This window comes from Maniola hyperantus, chromosome 9 (assembly GCF_902806685.2).
Source record: "Maniola hyperantus chromosome 9, iAphHyp1.2, whole genome shotgun sequence".
Classification (NCBI taxonomy): Eukaryota; Metazoa; Arthropoda; class Insecta; order Lepidoptera; family Nymphalidae; genus Maniola; species Maniola hyperantus.
The window spans coordinates 11,821,020-11,840,250 of NC_048544.1; the positions used below are offsets into that span (position 1 = coordinate 11,821,020).

Consider the following 19,231-nt stretch of genomic DNA (forward strand, 5'->3'; position numbering starts at 1 on the left):
TACTTTTGGCTTTGCCGTAGTCAGGTAAAAAATACGTTGAAGGTCCAAATCTTTTTATGACATATGAAATCGATCCGTGTCGACATACATATAAAGTCCACATTCCTATTTGTGGAAAATACTTGCAAAAATACTTGCATAGAAATTCGGTCCGTGTTGTCATATGTATAAGGAGCACAATCCTATTTGTGAAGAATTACTTGCAAGTAAATTCCACCCGCACCAGGGCGCCCTACTTCCAAGCAAAGCCCTGGTTTTAAAACCTGGTAGCGTAAATACGTCTCATCCCTACCGGATGCACGCTCGCGTCTGTATTGTATTGAAAATTGAAGTAGAATAGCATAAGCAGCGTTAGGGCGAAAGCGCAATTAGTAGAAAACATGTCAGAAATTTTCAGGAAATTGGGATGCAACGCGACGCGAGATTAAACGCCCATTTCCTCCACTTGAGATGAGAGAGAGATGGAATGTCTTTTCAATAATACCTATTATTGTGATTTTTTCGTAACCGTATTTGAAAACTCCTCTACTTGTAACCTAATTGTCACGAACGGGACTTTGCTGCCAACTTTTTTCTAAGCCCTGACCTGTGACTATCGGTAGCTGTCCCGCAGCTACCCCACTACTTGTGGGACCCATTCAAGCGTATTATTATTAAAAATGTCTTGTTGTTTTTATAAATTGTTATGGAGACAAAAAAACTACAACTAATATCTTAAAAATGTATTTCATTTATTTACAATGCCATAGTTAAAATTCAATCCAATTTACTATTTCGTTTTTTTCTATAAAATAATTATTATAAAATTTTAAAAATGTTGCCTTACAATAAAAATATATATTTTCTGTTCTTAACATTTAATTATAATCTATAGTGTCTCTACACTCCATAGTATAATCCACAGTAAATTTAACTACAAGTAGGTATAATTAATAAAACATCTGCACGGTTAACAGAAAACCTTAGAAATAAAAACAAAAGTAAAATTTTAAGGCACAAGGCACTATTATTATAATCTAAAAATGCATCAAAACTGAATATAATATTATTTACTACCTAGTATTGCCTCACAATGTGAAACTTGTCACTAAAAATCTATTGACTTATAATATAATCGCACTTCCCGACAAGTGACTTTGGTTTTTCCTTTACATTAATTTTATGAGAAAGTAAGGAAACTACTGATATGGAATGTATGTTCCCTACTGTATTTAAATTTTCAATTCAACCGGTACAAATTTTATTCAAAAAGCATGAATTTTTACAAAGAAAATCTTAATTTTTACAAAACTTATAAGTACATATTTAGAACCGGTCACTTTCGTCTTAAGTGCGAAATACTTTTAAATTCATCTTTCAATTCATTGTTTAACTATTATTACATCAATTAAAATTCATTTTTAAAAATACATTCAACATCAAACTGTTATAAAATACCGTTTAATTCATATGTAATTCATTGTATATACATCAATAAAAATTCATTTTCAAAAATACATTCAACAGCAAATTATTATAAAATAAAATAAAAAAATACATTAATCAATTTTGACGAGAAACTCTTCAATTTCTAGTTTCTGTCTCATTATTGCCGATAAGACCACTTCGGTGCTGCACACTACGTTCAAAGTCTTTTCGGTTTGCAGGAGATAGTAGACTAGATGCAGATCATTGGGGACCGTGAGGATCAAGTAGCTGTACGGTTTCTGATTGTGCATCTCTTGGATCGAGACGTAGGATCTGCGGTTCTTTTCTACTTTTCCGCCGCACAGTTCGATCATTTCCGTGAGTCCTGACCTCGAAGGTTTCACACAGGGTGTGAGGTAGAAGGTGATGCCTTCGAAGAGTTTCCTTCTCTGTTCGCCGCAAAGTAAGACTTCGTCGACGTCACACTTGAACATCTTGTTGAAGGCCTCGCCTCGCAGGCCGTATTTGGCCTCGTCCGCGAACTTGTTGGCGCGTTGGCTCTCCAGGATCCACTCGGGGGTGAGGAGATGTTTGACGGTGACGAGACAGCTCACCAGTTTGCACGTTCGGACGAGCTTCTCCATGACGAGGTGCGTTGCCTCAGAGGCCGACGTTACGACGAGACCTCCGAGTTGCCTATGGAAAGGAAAAAATGTTATTGAATCTATGCGCATCGTTTAACAGCACTAAAACCAAACTACTACTATAACAGGTGGGGTGAACTGCCAATAGATAGTGCTAGTAGTATTCATAAACACTGTACAAAATTGTTTTCTGTTGTTTGGTATATTTTTGTTTCGCAGAATTTTCTTCGCTTTCATTTGACATCCCAATCGATACGATACCAAAAAAAATCGAATACCCTCACTTCTTTAGATGTAACATCTGGCATATCGATTTTATTCGTAACTAGATGATGCCCGCGGCTTCGTCCGCGTGGATTTAAGTGTTTTAAAATCCTGTGGGAACTCTTTGGTTTTCCGGGATAAAAAGTAGCCTATGTCCTTCCCCGGTATGCAAGCTATCTCTGTACCAAATTTTGTCAAAATCGGTTGAACGGATGGGCCGTGAAAGGCTAGCAGACAGACAGACGGACAGACAGACGGACAGACAGATGGACAGACAGACAGACAGACAGACAGACACACTTTCGCATTTATAATATTAGTATGATTTCTAAAATTTGGCTTTGTCATAGTCGGATATAAAATGAGACTACAACTATGGTGCGCGACAGGTCGAGATGGCAAACGAGTTACGAGGCGGGGGCTGTACGGGTGTACGGGGCGTCCCCATCCATATTGCCATCTCGACCTGTCGCGTACTATACTTTACATTACTTTCATCTTCGTTAACAAAGTACGAACTATCTATCAATTATTTGTCTAACGTTTATACAAATACGTTCAACGATCTATTCAATAAATATGCTCTAATTTTTTACACATCTACACAAGAAAACCAGATTAACTTTTACCAAATTATTGCATTTAATGATTCTAATCCTTTTTTAAAGTAACTGACTATTTTTGGGACTCTTCTTTTCCATTATTTTCTGTTCTGTAATAATAATAAAGTTTGAAATGGGTTATGAACAAGACTCGAATTCAAATACTATTTGTATTGGTCACTTTTAGTTGATTTAAGCTGCTTGAGGATTTGGTGTTCCATATCAAGTCTGGCACAAAACGATTTGACAAGAGATGGTACTTGGTAGGCTGTAGAGGTGGGAGGCGAGTCGCCGTGCTTTGTACATGCTGCGTCTAAAAAGCTAAGGCCTAGGGTTTCAAAAAAGTTATTGAGGTATTTGAGAGAAACCGGCCGCGTATCACCATGCCTCTAAAAGAAAGTATTTAAAGTCGTTGGTTGTTGTCAGATTACCGTCCAATAGGACTATAAGTGTAAAGCGAGGTTTAGACTAGCAAGAACTTCTTGCAAGTTATTCCGCATTTACACTACGAGCAATATTGTACATGTACATACATTTGTGACTTGCGGCAAGTCCAGCAAGCTACAAAACTTGCGGAAGTGGGCTTGACGTGACACGGTAGAAATAGCTCGTGGAAGTCAACTTCTGCAAGTTTTGTTGCTAATCTAAACCTCGCTTTAGTCTGTACTGTGTTACGCAAATATGTTAAGTCTCCGTTGAGATTGGCTGACGTGGCCGAATTTCTGGTAGAATTGTGTTAGGTTATGGGTGTGCCGCGCGTGTATCACCTGACAATGGCAGCCAGTCTGCTCTGCTCCTGCGGCGGCATGGCTGAGAACAGCACCCTGGGCGCGAGGTGCAGGGGCGGCGGAGGCGGGGGCGGCTGCAGCGCGGCGGGGGGCGGGTCGAGGCGCGGCCGCTTGGCGCGTCGCCCGCCCGCCGCCGCTGCGCTTCGCTTCGCACGCTCGTGTGACTCCTGCGTTATGTTGATAGGCATTTTCCATGCATCTGAAATAGAAACAATCACATGAAGGAACATATTATTATTACAACAAAATATACTAACGAGTATCCCGCCTTTTAGTACTACTTACTCATAAGATGCGAAACTAAACTGTAATCCATCCGGAAAGGATGTTGCACGTTGTACTGCTGATATTTTGCATTCTCGATCTGAAAACAAAGAGATATCAAAATGTGTAAATTAATCGTCCAGCGCGGAAATGCAGCCAGTATTCTTGGCACCATTCCACGCGGTCATGATTTATATAGTAATTAGATAAGGCTAGCTTTAAGTTTTATTGTATTAAAAAAAAAAAAAAAATACAATTAATCGTTAATTATGATGATAATCTGCATAATCAACACAAGTGTGCGTACGCGTGTCAAACAAATTGCTAATCGTGTTGTGTCGCAATTTTACTTTGGCCTGGCGTTGAGTTTGGCTTGGTGTGTGTATGTGAATGGGTGCATGTGGGTGGGTGTATGTCAACGTATGCGAATGGGTGTAGTATGTAAATGAATGTGTGTATGTGAATGGGTAAGTAAATGGATTGTGTATATGGCTGGTTATATTATTACTGTGGAAGTGTGTCTCAGTAAGTGTGTGTTACTTTATCTGAATGGGTGCGTGTATGTGGGTGGATGTATGTTACTTTATTTGAATGGGTTTGTGAATGTGGGTGGTTGTGTGTTACTGAATGTGATTGGGTGTGTGTATGTGGGTGATTGTGTGTTACTGTATGTGAATGGGGGTGTGTGCGTGTGTCGCCAGTCACCTGTGCTAGCGCAGTCATGTTGCCCAGCAGCAGGTCAGTGAGCCAGGCCGCGCTGACGCAGGGGATGCCCCAGTCCCGCGCGCGCCGGTACTTGTTGCCCTCCGCGCGCCGGCAGATCAGCACTGTGTTGTCGCGACTCATGTACGGTGTTAACTGCATCAAAAATCAATTTAAATATAACGTTGGCCATATACACGATCAAGTTTACTGTCAAGTTTGCAGCGGACTTGAAATACCGTCAAGTCTACTGGACGCCGCTTTAAGTCCGCTGCAAACTTGACCTGTAAACTAGATCGTGTATGGCCAGCGTTAACTGCAGTTTGACATGCTTCATAGGTGCAATGTTACCTTGGCGCCGATCTGTCGCAGGCAGCAGGCGAGGCGGCGCCGCTCGTCGCGTCGCCAGCCGGTGAGCGCCGCGCGGTGGTGCTGCGCGGGCCGCTCGGTGCGCGCGTGCAGCGCCGGCAAGTGTAGCGCGTGCCACGGCGGCGACACGCACCTGCGTTCCAACGTGTCCGATACCCAGTACGCGGTTATGCAACGCTTAGCATCGCGCAGTGCCTGTGAATAAAGGGCATATGTTAATTGTTACTGGACAAAAAACCAGCAAAATGGAACACAATGTTTTCTTGGACTCATTATCGACCGATAGACGCCTATCTCTGCGACTGTCGACCTAGTGAAATCGACCTAGTCGACAGCCAAAGCTGTTTCCGGTGCGAGGTCAGAATTTTTAGATGGTTTCTCGGAGTATCTAGTAGAAATCTTCTAGATCAGGACACTGCACGAAAAACACAACTTTTAACGCGTCATATCGCGTGTTGCAAGTTTATTTTCGTACAGCACGCGGCAGAAAGTAATGTACATCGGCCTTTAGAATGACATTTCGGCTTTTCTGCTACTCATACCTACATGAGGTTTTGTCGGTCTCAACAATAGAGACACAAATCTGCGAACAGCTCTACAAATCTGCTGTCTCCTTCTTAATGTCGATTACTTTCTGCCGCGTACTGTACCAGGGCGCAAGGTATCAGAAGAGGTGCTACAGCGTACCTGCATGACGACGCCGTGTCTCTGCGTCTCGCACAGCACGTGCGTGACGCGCGCGCAGTAGCCGGCCTCCACCTCTCCGCCGCGCCGCACGATGGCCTCCGTCCAGCGCGACATGCGCTCCGCCCCCACCGACTGCTGATACTCCACCTAATCCGTATTAATATTATAAATGCGAAAGTATGTCTGTCTGTCTGTCTGCTAGCTTTTCACGGCCCAACAGTTCAAACGATTTTGATGAAATTTGGCACAGAGATAGCTTACATCCCGGCTACTCTTTATCCCGGAAAATTAAAGAGTTCCCATGGGATTTTTAAAAACCTAAATCCACGCGGACGAAGTTGCCGGCATCATCTAGTACACAAATAATTTCAAAGTCTCTTTCTTCAAGTATTTAATTAAAGGATCTTTTTTAAATCAAACTTTTTTCAACAAGGTTGATCATAGTAATGGTGACGCAACACAATACTTCATAATTGAAACAGAAAATAAATAAATAATGACAAAAAAAACTAAGTGAAAAGCTTTGTGACTGTTGTGGTGCCTATAGATAGGCCACTTTAGGGATTTGATGGCGGAGTGCTAAATAAAAGAGATCAGTTTCCACTCACTCACACACTAGCCAGCAGGAAATATTGTACATCGACTTTTAGAAAGACATTTCGGCTTCGTAGGGCGTTGTCTCTTTCACTCATACCTATGTGACGTTTTGTCGGTCTCAAACACCACTCTACCAAACTGCTATCACTTTCTAAAGGTCGATGTACAATGTTTCTTGCCGGATACTGTGTATACTCACAATATGAAACACGCATCCGAGCAGGAACAGGTCGGGCGGCAGCTTGAGGTTGGGGTTGTGGCCGTAGAACTGCGCGCGCGGCGGCGCCGCACGCACCGCGCCCGCGTACACCTTGTTGCCCACCACGCTTGTGCTGCCCGCCTGCAACATTATATTACTCAAGTTTTCTGCCATCTTGAACTAGCAATAGGTAATATCGTAACCCTCGCACATTTATTCCTTACTCTGGCCATCTTTAATTTACAATCAGTACCCTTATTATAAATGCGAAAGTGTGTTTGTTTGTTGGTTTATTGGTTTGTTGGTTTGTCCTTCAATCACGTCGCAACGGTGCAACGGATAGACGTGATTTTTTGCACGGGTATATATAAAGACCTGGAGAGTGACATAGGCTACTTTTTATCCCGGAAAATCAAAGAGTTCCCACGGGAAACCTAATTCCACGCGGACGAAGTCGCGGGCATCAGCTAGTAATGTCATAAATCCTCACACTACCTACCTTTAAGGGTTTCCGCCATCTTGAACTTGCAGTGACGTCATAGACCTTCTCACGTCAATTACTTAGGTTATTGTGAGTGCACACGCGTACGTACGTTTGGTATGACGGTCCCTTCAAATCGTATTTTCGTATTTCACGAAAACGAACCGAATACGAATAAGTGCACAAACGCCCTTACTATCCGCCATGTTGAACTTGCAGTGACGTCATAAATCAACCCTGGAACACAGGGTACTCACCGGCGTGGGCACTTGGTGCGGATGGTGCGCTGGCCCCAGCACCAGCCGCGCCGGGGTGCGCACGGCACCGCCCGCCGCGTGCGCCGCTGTCATAAGCCTGCGCCAATCATTTATTTATGCAGCCTAGTGATTAAGACTATCTATAATACTGAATCATTGTTGATGGTAAGCTTTCTTAGATTCTTAGCTGCTACAGATATTGTTTAAGTAGTTTCTACTCTTTTTTTGGGCGCTAAAGAAGTTTTCGTCTCTTGTAGGCGTAAAATTGTGACCTTCAGATTCAGAATTTGTCTGGTTATAGAGCTCCAAAGAAAGAGGAAAAATGTATTTAGCTAGAGAGTACAATTTACCTTAAAGTCCCGGCAGCAGAAGGCTCGTGGTCCGGCGACGCGGACGGCGCGGCGCCCTGCAGTCGAATGGACAACATGTTGGCTAGAGCTGTCTTCGTCTTCGGGTGCACCAGTAAGGCGCCCGCACCAGCTGTACAGAAAGAATCGGTCAAGTGCGTCAAGGGCTAACTTGGATCAGAATTTAAAAAATAAATGAAGACTTGCACATATATGCATTCTGACGCCCTGTCACGTATCGATTGATCGATCATCGCATTCTGTATATCATAGAAATGAAATAAAATATTTGTTTCATGTAGGGCAACTTGTGCCACTACGGATATTATGCCAAGGGTCTACCACAGGTTCAGAAAAATAATTATACTGAGAAGAACCAGCAGTAAGCTCAACAGTAGCTCGAAAGCAAAGTTTCTATCCGAACCAGTGCATGTACATGTGCCGGATCATTACAAATGTAGATCCGTGGATACGGATCTGGTTACGGATCATTGGGGTCAAGATCCACCGATACGGATAATATGGATACGTATCTTAACTTTCTTACTCAATCGGCATCGGTGCGCATGACCTTGAAACGATAGTTGACGTCACTTCAGGCTTTGTGTCACAGGACGTTTTGACTTGCATTGCGCGGGTATAGTATAAAAAATACCTTGTTTGAAATATGTATTTGTATGTTGTTTGTTTGAAATATGTATTTATATTTTTATTTTATTGCTACCTAATCACCTACGAATAGAATTTAATATATATAGTAAACATTGATAAGGTAAAAGATCCGTAAATGATCCGTAAAAAAAAAAACGGATACGGTTCTTTTTTCTCCTGCAGATATCCGCTGATACGGATGAGGATATCCGGAACATCACTAGTCTTGGCATATCAGGAATGGCAGATCAAAATGTATAATCTCTACCTTGCTGTTGCTCCGGCGTGGTGGGCGTCAACAAAGCATCGACCTGTTGTTCTTGTAACGGCGCTACCACGTGCTGAGTGACTGGAGCCACCTGCGCACACCACACACACACAAATCACGGTCAAGCTTTATATACAAACAATCATAATATATTACTTCTAAATAAAGCTTGTTTAATAGTATCCAGACTTGAGGAGGATTGCAGCCGATTGCTACTGAGAATTTGTTGACAAAAAACGCGCTGCATTTGGGTATTTCCCTACTTTTCAATTTGATAAATATTATTACTTTATTATAAACTAGAATAAAAATAATGACGTACACTGAAAAAAATATTAAAATCCAACTAAGATTTACAAAGTTACAGGCATTTTAATTTTGGTGTGGGAGGGTCTTCTACCTCCTCGCAAAACAAAAATTTTTATGAAACCGCACGAAGCTACTATGGCATTAGTAAGGTGTGACATCAAAATTCTATATCGCTATCTCTGTCTAATCAGAAATATTTAAACTTCTTTGTTATTTGATCGATTTAATTAGTTTTTTCAGTTTACGTCATTATTTTTATCCTAGTTTATAATAAAGTAATAAAAAAATTGGAGTCAAATACCCAATTGCTGCAGGGGTGTCTCCACAGAACTGGCCACTACTGTAGCACCCTCCACTGTGTCAACACTCGTGACGCGCACCTGTTTAGCGGCCGCGTGGTGATGAGCGGCGTGGTCGCGCTGCGCCTGCAGCTGCTGCAAGCGCTGGTACTGCTGCTGGCGCTGCAACTGCTGCAGGGGAGTCTCCACACCCCCGGTCACCGCTGTGGCTCCGCCCACCGTGCCAACGGTCCCCCCTACGGCCCCGCCTAGTACGAAAATTATTCCATTTTTGTATGATAGTTGGCAGTCTATTTAATAGTTACAAATAATTGAACAATGGATATCCGTAGCTGCATAACCGATAAAGTTTAAAAAATTAGAACACACAATTCGCGGCAGAAAATAATGTACATCGACCTTTAGAAGGAAATATCGGATTTGTAGAGCATTGTCTCTGTCGTTGAGACCGGAAAAACGTCATATAGGTATAAGTAACAGAGACAACGCTCTACAAAGCCGAAATGACATTCTAAAGGCCGATGTACATTATTTTCTTTTTTCTACTTTCTGCTAAGACATGAGATTGCATTATAATTTACCTACCATGTTAAATTTCGATAAAAAATGATACCAGGCGCATCATCATCATGATCAACCCATTACCGGCCCACTACTGAGCACGAGTCTCCTCTTAGAGTGAGAAGGGTTTAGGCCATAGTCTACCACGCTGACCCGATGCGGATTGCCAGACTTCACACATCTTTGACAACATGGAGAACTCTCAGCAATGCAGGTTTCATCACGCTTTCCTTCACCGTTAAAGCAAGTGACATTAAATTCCATAAAACGCACATAATTCCGAAAAGTTAGAGGTGCGTGCCCGGGACCGAACCCCCGACGTTTGATTACGAAGGCGTCCTAACCACTAGGCTATCACAGCTTCAAGCGCATAATCCCAGCTTATTATTACCGTAGGGTGTACCATATTATTGCCAAGTAATTTGGCAACAATAAGGTAAAAAAAAAACAACATGCATTCAAAAGTAAATAAACATGCAAGAATCAAAAATACCCGCTACCGCCACCACATCTCAAATTACGACTACAAAATAAGCTCTCAAATTAATTTATATAATAAAAATACTTGTCATGACTGACAGACTGATCTATCAACGCACAGCCTAAGTTACAAATATAAAATTTTGGGATTAGGTTCCTTTTATTATATATATATATATATAATTTTGTAAAGTGGTGATAATAAAAAGAATACCCGGCTGAGTTTGTTGTGGGCTCTTCTCAGACCTGGGCGCGTTTGGAACCCTCGTAGCTTTAATTTTAAGTTTGCGTTATAATTATCACCACTATATCTTACAAATCTAACACCATACCAGACCATCAATAAGCGTAATTTATTACCTATTTTGAATAAATCATTTGATTTTGACTTTGAACGGATTTTTGGAAATTCAGTCCCTAAGGGGGTTAAATAGGGGAAAGTTTGTATGAAAGTCCGTCATTTTTAAAGTTACATCGATGAACATTGGTATTTAGGGTTTCTGTTAAAAATAAATAATACGTATTTCACGATTTATAAAAATTCTACTCCCAAAGGGGATAAAAGTTAGTATGAAAGTCCGTCATTTTTCAAGTGGAAATTCTACCCCCAAGTTAATTTTCTGAATTTCACCCGTGCGAAGTTCGGTGCTGCAAATGCTCATAGGTGGCGGTTACCACTTAACGTCAGATGCCACGTCAGCTCGTTTGCTCGCTATATTAATAAAAAAAGGGATTTGACCAAAGTATGCCTCCTTCTGTTTAAGAATAAAACTAAAAACTTTTGATTACTACTTTGATCAGTTACAATTTTTACAGACTAACATACAACACATCTACTAGGCATACAAAATTGCAACACACATGGACCTGTAACGAAACCGTTAATCCCATTTTATACATCTCAATTATTACAATAAATTATCTTGTAAAATTCTGTTTCTACTCACATTCTGGTTCAGGTGAATCCATTAGAATTCCAAGAATGAAGAGAAAATATTCATTCAAACTACACTAACAGAAAGGCGTATTTAGATAAACTTTTTATTTATACTGATGTCTTTAACTTAACACATATTTAGAACATTTAAGTACTTATTTATACAACTTAGATCTAATCAACTTTAATATCTAAGTTAAAAATCATAAAAGGAAAGTAAGTAAAGTTAAACAACGCCTGGCGATCACTACAAAATATTCATCGGCGGATTAGAACATGAGGTTGGTATCGCATTGAAATTATAATTTCCGATCTCCATCACTATGTATGCCCGTAATCTGAATACCAAAAACGTCTAAACCGCGTTCAACGCCATTTTGCTCGAAATTTCTTTCAGTTTAGTACCTAAAAATGTGAGCCGACCCAAGCGAACGCGAGGCCCTAGGCGAAAGGCCCCTTGAGACGAAAATTTTGCTACAAAATAAAACATAGGTGATCATTCAAATAATTTACTTAACCGAGAAATAGTTTTGATTAAGCGACGTTAAGAACTCGGCGCCCTAGGCGAATTACTGGAGTCGCGCCCTTGAGACAAAAATTTTGCAACAAAATAAAACATAGAAATAGTTTTTATTAAGCGACGTTAAGAACTCGGCGCCCTAGGCGAATTACTAGTCGCGCCCCTTGAGACAAAAAATTTACAACAAAATAAAACATACATCATCATTCAAATAATTTACTTAATTAACTCAAGGCGCGAAATAGTTTTGATTGAACGACATTAAATTTTCTATCTGTCCAAGGAGGGCGATACGGTCGCGTCGATTTTAATGGCGTTCGTATTCTATGTTTTCGAACACGCGCGAAATTTTTCTTAAATTTTGCAGAAACAATACTTACTCAAGTAGATAGAGAAAGCGAACAGGAAGTCAGATACTGAATGATATCTTGAGCAAGCACGCTTGATTTCTTATAAGTTTTACAAAACAAATCCCTACCTAGGAACTAGATTAGCGATTGAAACGAGCCCGGAAATTTTCTTTAACTGTACAAAAACGATTCTTAAGTACTCAATTCAGCGGTTGCAATACAATTTTTTTTTATAATTTTCAGTGCTATGCTGCTAAACACAGAAGAGATGCGTGAGCTATCCGCCTCCGCCAGCCAATTAACTAACTCGTGTTAACACGCCTGTCTCGTACCCTCGCCATGCCGCCCAAATTCTAGCGCCCTAGGCGGTTGCCTAGTTTGCCTTTACACACGGGCCGGCCCTGGTGGGACAACATCAGTCATGTAAAATGCTTTGCAACTTCAAAAAACTTTCCATCACACACTTTTTTATCTTTAAAACTTCTTTGCATAATGGGGCCAATTCTCTGGTACACAATTTTTAAACTAAACTAAATTAACAGGTCTAAATGTAGTGCTGTCCTTTTCCGCAAGCAACATTATGAAAGGGATAGCAATAGATTTAGACGTGCCATTTTAGTTTAGTTTAGAGATTGTGTACAACTGAATTAGCCACATTGAAAACTTAAAAATAAAAGAAATTATTAAAATTCTGATGTATCAATGTTTAAAGGAAAAAAATTAACATGCTTTGCAAATAAGATGCATCTAGATTACAATATAAAAATTAATTTTATAACACAAACTTTTTGATATAGTATTAGCCAGCTTACATACTTAAACTTGAATGTGTCTTAAAAAAGTGTCTAAGAAAGAAAGTGATGGACGATAATTATAATAAAATAAAATTTAATTATAATTTTAAGTAATCTCCTTTGGCCTTCTGTTATACCTAGATTTTAAATTTAAATAATAATTATGTATTTAAAATAAAATAAAATAAATGTGCCAAAAGAGAAAACAGTGTGATTTAAGGGGAAAATTATAATATTTACAATTGAGCAAGCATGGTTAAATAATTGTTTATATTATCGAAAGGAACAACCCATAGTCGCCATAATTGGACGCCATAGCGTGACGTCTGTCTGTCAATTAACGAGAAGTGGAGCAGAGACGCCTTATTTTTGGGAGGTCAGAGATTCGATCCTGGGCATGCACCTTTAAGTTTTCGCAGATGAGAGCGTTTTTAAAACAATTAAATATGACTTGCTTTAACGGTGAAGGAAAACATAGTGAGGAAACCTGCATGCCTGAGAGTTCTCAATGTTTATGATGTTGGTGTCTGAAATCTGACAATCCGCATTGGGCCAGCTTGGCAGACTATCTCTTCTCATCCTGAGATGATAGGGGATCCATGCTCAATAGTGGGCCGGTAATGGGTTGGTCATGAAGTGTATCAGACTTACCCGGAGACTGCGGCGTCTGCGACGGCTGAGCCGCAGGAATGGTGGCCGTCCTTGCGCCTTGCTGTTGTAACCATTGTACCTGTTAAAATGTTGTTATATTTACCTCACCATTTACTAGCTTGTCGAAAAAATAACAAAAATCCAAAAAATATCGATACCTTACGACTACTTTTTAATTACAATTCACTTTTTAATTATCATTTAGTGTTGATCACGTGAGTTAGCGAATCACCCCGCTGCCTGGTGTATGTTACTGACTTACGAGTGAAGCCACACGATGCGTTGCGTTTGCGGTGCGGCGCCCGAGCGGTGCCACTGCGTCGTCCTACATAGAAATCGTTGTACCATGTCACACGATGCGTTACGACGTCGTGCGGCGCGGCGCCGCACCACACGCGCAACGGAAAGAGACGAGGCGGAGAGGGATGGTGTGTTGTAACACCATACTTTTTGCCGAAGCGGCAACGTAGTGCCCGTGTGGCACTCAATACTCAAATCCACAGCGGTGCGGTGCCGCAACGCACCGGAAACGCATCGCGTGGCCTCAGTCTTAGTATTAAAGTTGTCATCATCATCATCATCAACCAACAGACATCCACTGCTGGTCTCTTGTAGGGGTTTCCACACGCCACGGTTTTGCGCCGCCTGAATCCTGTGGCTCCCTGCGACTTGTCTGATATCGTCCGTCTACCTAATGGGGGATCTTCCTACGCTGCGTTTTCCGGTGCAATGTCGCCACTCCAGCACCTTGGGACCCCAACGTCTATCGGTTTTCCGAACTGTGTGTCCTGCCCATTGCCACTTTAGGTTCGCAACCCATTGTATGTCGGTTATTCTAGTTCTCCTACGGATTTCTGATTTGATCATGTAGAGAAACTCCAAGCATAGCTCTCTCCATCGCCCGCTGAGTGACTGAGCTTTCTTATGAGGCCCACAGTTAGTGACCATAATATATCTCGGTCCATGTCATCACTGGTAACACGCACTGTTCGGAGACTTTGGTCTTCAAATTAAAGACGTAGACAGTAAGAAATACCTGCTGCTGCTGAGAGAGACCCGGCGGCAACTGACTCCTAATGAACGTCACACTCTGTGGCGCCGGGGATGGCGCGCCCGGCGACCCTGTCACTACACCCTGTTGCTGCAATAGACAAAAATGCACCTAAATATTACCGCACTGTCTCTGTACGTGGCCAAGTCTGCAGTAATACTTTTATTGCACAAGTGCAGTAACAGTTTACCTCGCAGTTTTGACAGTGGTGTAATAGCTGCATCTGCGCTGTCCAGGTGTACCAGCTGTCGAGCTCACCTGTTGCGCGATCGCAGCGGCTCTCTGCATGGACAGTTGCCTGCGCTTCTGCAGCTGCGCGACGAACATGGCGCGCTGCTTGGGGTCCATCTGTTGCAGCTGCGCATGCGTCTCCGCGTCCAGGTGGATCAGCTGCCGGCCGCCTCCACCTGCCGTCCACGACACCTACAATACCAATTATTGAACAAGTGACAACTTAGAAATGTTTATTCAGACTAACTCATGGGCTTGTTGTTGCTTTGGTTTCACAAAACAACTGAGTGTTCATAATATACAATCGCAAGTCCACATAATAGGTCCAAATGAATTGAAAGTCTTGAGCATAGAGTATTGGATGGAAGTAATAACTGCATCAAATAATAAAATCTACACTGTTGCATTTATTTGTGTAATTATGTTTTTTCATGCAGTTGTTTAAATTAAAACACATGTTCAGGTGGCCAAACATATTTTCGTTAATGTACCTATTCATTCATTGTTTGATGATGTCTCATACCACTTATAACATTCCTACAAATAAAGTTTGATTTTTGATTAAAAAGTCAACAATTGTATTCTTGGTGTGAGGTTGCATCTATCATACTGAGACATACAATCAAATCAAATCAAAATATTTTTTACTAGCTGATGCCCGCGACTTCGTACGCGTGGATTTAGGTTTTTTTAAATCCCTTGGGAACTCTTTGATTTTCCGGGATAAAAAGTACCCTATGTCACACTCCAAGTCTTTATCTATACCCATGCAAAAAATCTCGTCAATCCGTTGCACCACCGTTGCGACGTGATTGAAGGACAATCCAACAAACAAATACACTTTTGCATTTCTAATAAGGGTAATGATTCAATTAAATTTTTACAAGTAATTTTGAATCATCAAGTGCATCTACGGAATGGTTCGGAATGGATTTCCTACCAAGAAGAACCAGCAAGAAACTAGGTGGTTGCTCTTTTCAAAGATTTGATACATACAATGTTATGCCATGTATAAAAGTAATTGAATACCCTATGCAGTTTTGTTATTATTAGAATAACTGCTTCTGGAATAGATCATCAGTTGAAAGTAAAAAATAGGAACACAGGTAAATTCTTACCCTAGGTCCAACAGCACCAGGCTGCCCAATTTGTTGTCTTTGCTGCAAGTATTGCTGTTGCTGCCATGACACATTCTGGCCACCTTGTACTATCTGTTGTCCTCCCGGAGACACTATCTGCTGGCCTCCACTGTGTGTAATTATTTGCTGAATACCTCCTCCGGTCAACTGAGACCCCGGCTGTGGCGATTGAGGTACTTGTGTCAACACTTGCTGTGTTTGTCCAACACTTTGGCCAATTAGTTGTTGGCCAGATTGAGCCACTATCTGCTGAGACGATTGAGCAATTACCACTTGATGCTGCTGGCCCTGTTGAGTTATAACATGTTGGCCACCTTGGGACAAAACTTGCTGCCCTCCCTGGGTTATAATCTGTTGGCCTCCTTGGTTCACAATCTGACCGCCCTGGTGGACGATCTGGCTTTGAGAAACAATTTGCTGTCCCCCTTGCAAGGTCACTTGTTGGTTCCCGTGAACCAATATTTGTTGCTGGCCTGTGTGCTGGTTTATGAGAACTTGCTGAGGTTGCACAATCTGTTGCTGCCCACTACTATTAAGCAGCTGTTGCTTTTGAACCAATATTTGATGATGAGTCTGGCTTATAGATTGGCCTTGGTTGCCAAGTGTTTGCTGGAGTATTTGTTGAGGTTGCTGGATAGTGTGCTGCGGACTGAGCTGAGATTGCTGATTGTTGATTAGTTGTTGCTGTTGCGTCTGCATTATTTGCTGCTGCAATATCACTTGGTTCTGCGTGTTGCGCGACTGTACTAGAGGGTTTCTAATGATTTGATGTTGTCCTTGTACATTCTGTACCATTTGGATGTTCTGCTGTCGCCAAGCGCCCTGCACTGGCACAGAGTTACCCTGCTGGCTTTGCATAGTTTGCTGCACTGTCTGTATCTGTTGCCCGATCACCGACTGCGGAGTATTGTTACTGACAAGTTGACCGAGTTGACCCTGTCCGCTCTGAGCCTGTGATGACGTCACTAAGCCCTGCTGGTTTATTACACTCATATTGATATTTTGGCGTTGATTACTCAGAGACTGAACGGTTTGCTGTTGCAAGCCTTGTTGAGAGGACATTTGCTGGCCGGAGTTAATGAGCTGCTGTTGATTCAGAACCTGTGTTTGACCTAAGTTCTGATTGAGCTTAGCATTTTGTAGACTCTGTTGAAGGTTCTGAGTGGACTGTGCCAGTTGCTGGGCAATATTCTGAACAGCGCTCTGCTGGCTCAGTGTCAAGCCTTGCTTCATCACCATATTGTTCTGCTGATTCAACTGTGCCTGCTGCAAATTGTTTGCACTCTGACTCAACATTTGGCTGATGTTCTCAATTTGCTGCTGTGCTGAGCTCATTGAAGTATTAGGGCTTTGACTAATATTCTGAGACTGTTGTATATTATGATGTTGGCTATTCTGTATGTGCTGCTGTATAATATTTTGAGTTATTTGAGACGCAGAAACATTGGGTTGAGCAAACCCTTGCTGGTTTTGCTGATTGTTAATCTTTTGTTGCAACATTTGCATTCTCTGATTCATTTGATGTTGTTGCAGCAATTTCTGCTGTTGTATTTGTATAGCAGACAGCCCGTGTGGCTGTTGCTGCTGAGCTTGCTGACTCTGCTGACTGTAAGTTTGCTGTTGTAAATTAACTTGCTGATTTTGTACGTTCATCCCCGCCTGAGACACTATAGAGCTTTGCCCAAGCTTCTGAATGAACTGTGCCTGACTGCCCTGTATTTGTAAATTCTGGGTAACAATACCCTGAGGTATAGATTTACTTATAATACTGGAAGTGGACATTGCATTACTGTAGCCCATTGAATTAACACTAGAAGTTACCGCTGCCGATGAACTCGCAACTGAACTTGAAGGGGGGTGATTCCATGGCATTCTTTGCTTCAACTTGTCAAGCAGCGCTTGTGTCTCGTCTTTGTTCTCTGCCATATTTTGTGTCGGTACCTCGTTCTTCGCAATGCCTTCCTCAAAATCAAATCCTGTGATCGCACTAATACGATCCATTGGCTTTGGTGGTGGCTGAGGAATTACGAGCAGTTTTGGGTGAAAAACTTCAGTAACAGCTTGTATTCTCGCCAATATACTCTCTATCACCCAATCAGGAGTTACAATTTTCACCTTAGAATAAGACAAGGCAGCACTATACTTCTTACCGGAGGCAGAACCACAAATCAAGTGAGTGCAATTTGTGTCAAAGGTCAACTTCACTTTGCCACCATGGTATGTTATGAGTGCAAACAACGCTCGGGCGTCCGCGGGAGTCACTTTACAGACGCACGCGGTAACATTTGAGAATATCTTGTTCTTGTTGGGGAAGTAAGGTTTGGGGTTAGCGAGCCTCTTGAGGCGGGCGCACGCGAGGACCCAGTTTTCCGTTACTGCAGGAATTTGGTAGATGTCCTGGGCATCGTCGAGGTCCGTATCAGCGGCATTGTGTCCACAAATTAGATGAGTGACATAATCTGAGAAGTATTTAGTGTTTTCGGCTCCCCCTGACTGAAGCAACTGCATAATCTGCGAACACAATAAAACGAGGGACCAGTTTTACTACAATTCGAAGAGTAAATAAAAATAAAAACAAGAATACACGTCAAAAACAAACCCTTTCCGAGACATCGCCAGAGAGGTAATACTTGACATCCTTAAAAACTGGCTCTTGCAAAGATAATGAGTCCAAATCGTCAACAATCGTTACCATTTTCTATTTCAGGACAATTATGAAAAACTTAGGCTTACATGAACATTTTATGATTGATACTTTCATTAGTAGCGCCGAAAATAAATATACTCAAGCAAAAACGTCCATCATGGATAATGTTGCCATTCGAAAGTCGTCCGAAAACATGCCGAAAGGCGAAAACCAACCGTAATCATAAATTACCTAATTTTTTTGAGACAAGATTTGGTTGCAGTTGTGAAAAGAGTTGTAAGTGCATGCCAATATTTTAATATTTTATTTTATAATAATAAAAATATTTCGCACAATATTATAAAATATTAAAATTTTCAAAGACATTTTTTCTGCACTAACATCATAGATTATCTACTATATACTAGAAAACTAACATGTTGTACTACGAAGTAGTAGGTAGGTACTTAGAAACACCGACCAGAAATTCTTTGCATTCATTTCATGACAACCTGACAACCCGCTCTAGCCTCTATTACCTTTATAATACTCTTTGATTACCTCTATGGTAAACACAGATATGTCCTTATTCTGAGATGGTTAACAAAGCGCGCCAAACTAAGTGATGTGATTTTGCTTCTCCTATATTCCTGTTTCATTTATTTCATTAGGTAGTGGCATTCAAAAATGATTTTCCAAATGATTATTATGTGTGTTATTTTATATTTTGATTATGATATTTTGTAAATTCTATTT

The 19,231-nt window shown here is 41.4% G+C and overlaps 1 protein-coding gene across 4 annotated transcripts; it reads right to left on the reverse strand.

Annotated features, from left to right (window-relative positions):
- Positions 1-710: 710 nt before the first annotated feature.
- Ptip (PAX transcription activation domain interacting protein) lies at positions 711-18,660 on the reverse strand. 4 transcript variants are annotated; one of them, XM_034971714.2, is made up of 16 exons: positions 18,449-18,660; positions 15,829-18,360; positions 14,738-14,902; positions 14,465-14,569; positions 13,429-13,507; positions 9,217-9,383; positions 8,528-8,618; positions 7,612-7,741; positions 7,262-7,358; positions 6,524-6,664; positions 5,728-5,874; positions 5,023-5,235; positions 4,675-4,827; positions 3,991-4,069; positions 3,685-3,904; positions 711-2,103 (listed from the first exon to the last, which is right to left on the reverse strand). In XM_034971714.2, the coding sequence occupies exons 1-16, from the start codon at positions 18,542-18,544 to the stop codon at positions 1,539-1,541; spliced, it is 4,980 nt and encodes a 1,659-aa protein (XP_034827605.1). In that variant the 5' UTR covers positions 18,545-18,660; the 3' UTR covers positions 711-1,538. The 4 variants fall into 4 exon arrangements, with proteins under 4 accessions (XP_034827605.1, XP_069356916.1, XP_069356918.1 ...); XM_069500815.1 differs by having other exon boundaries at positions 9,217-9,386; XM_069500817.1 differs by lacking the exon at positions 14,465-14,569.
- Between the last annotated feature and the right edge of the window lie 571 nt (positions 18,661-19,231).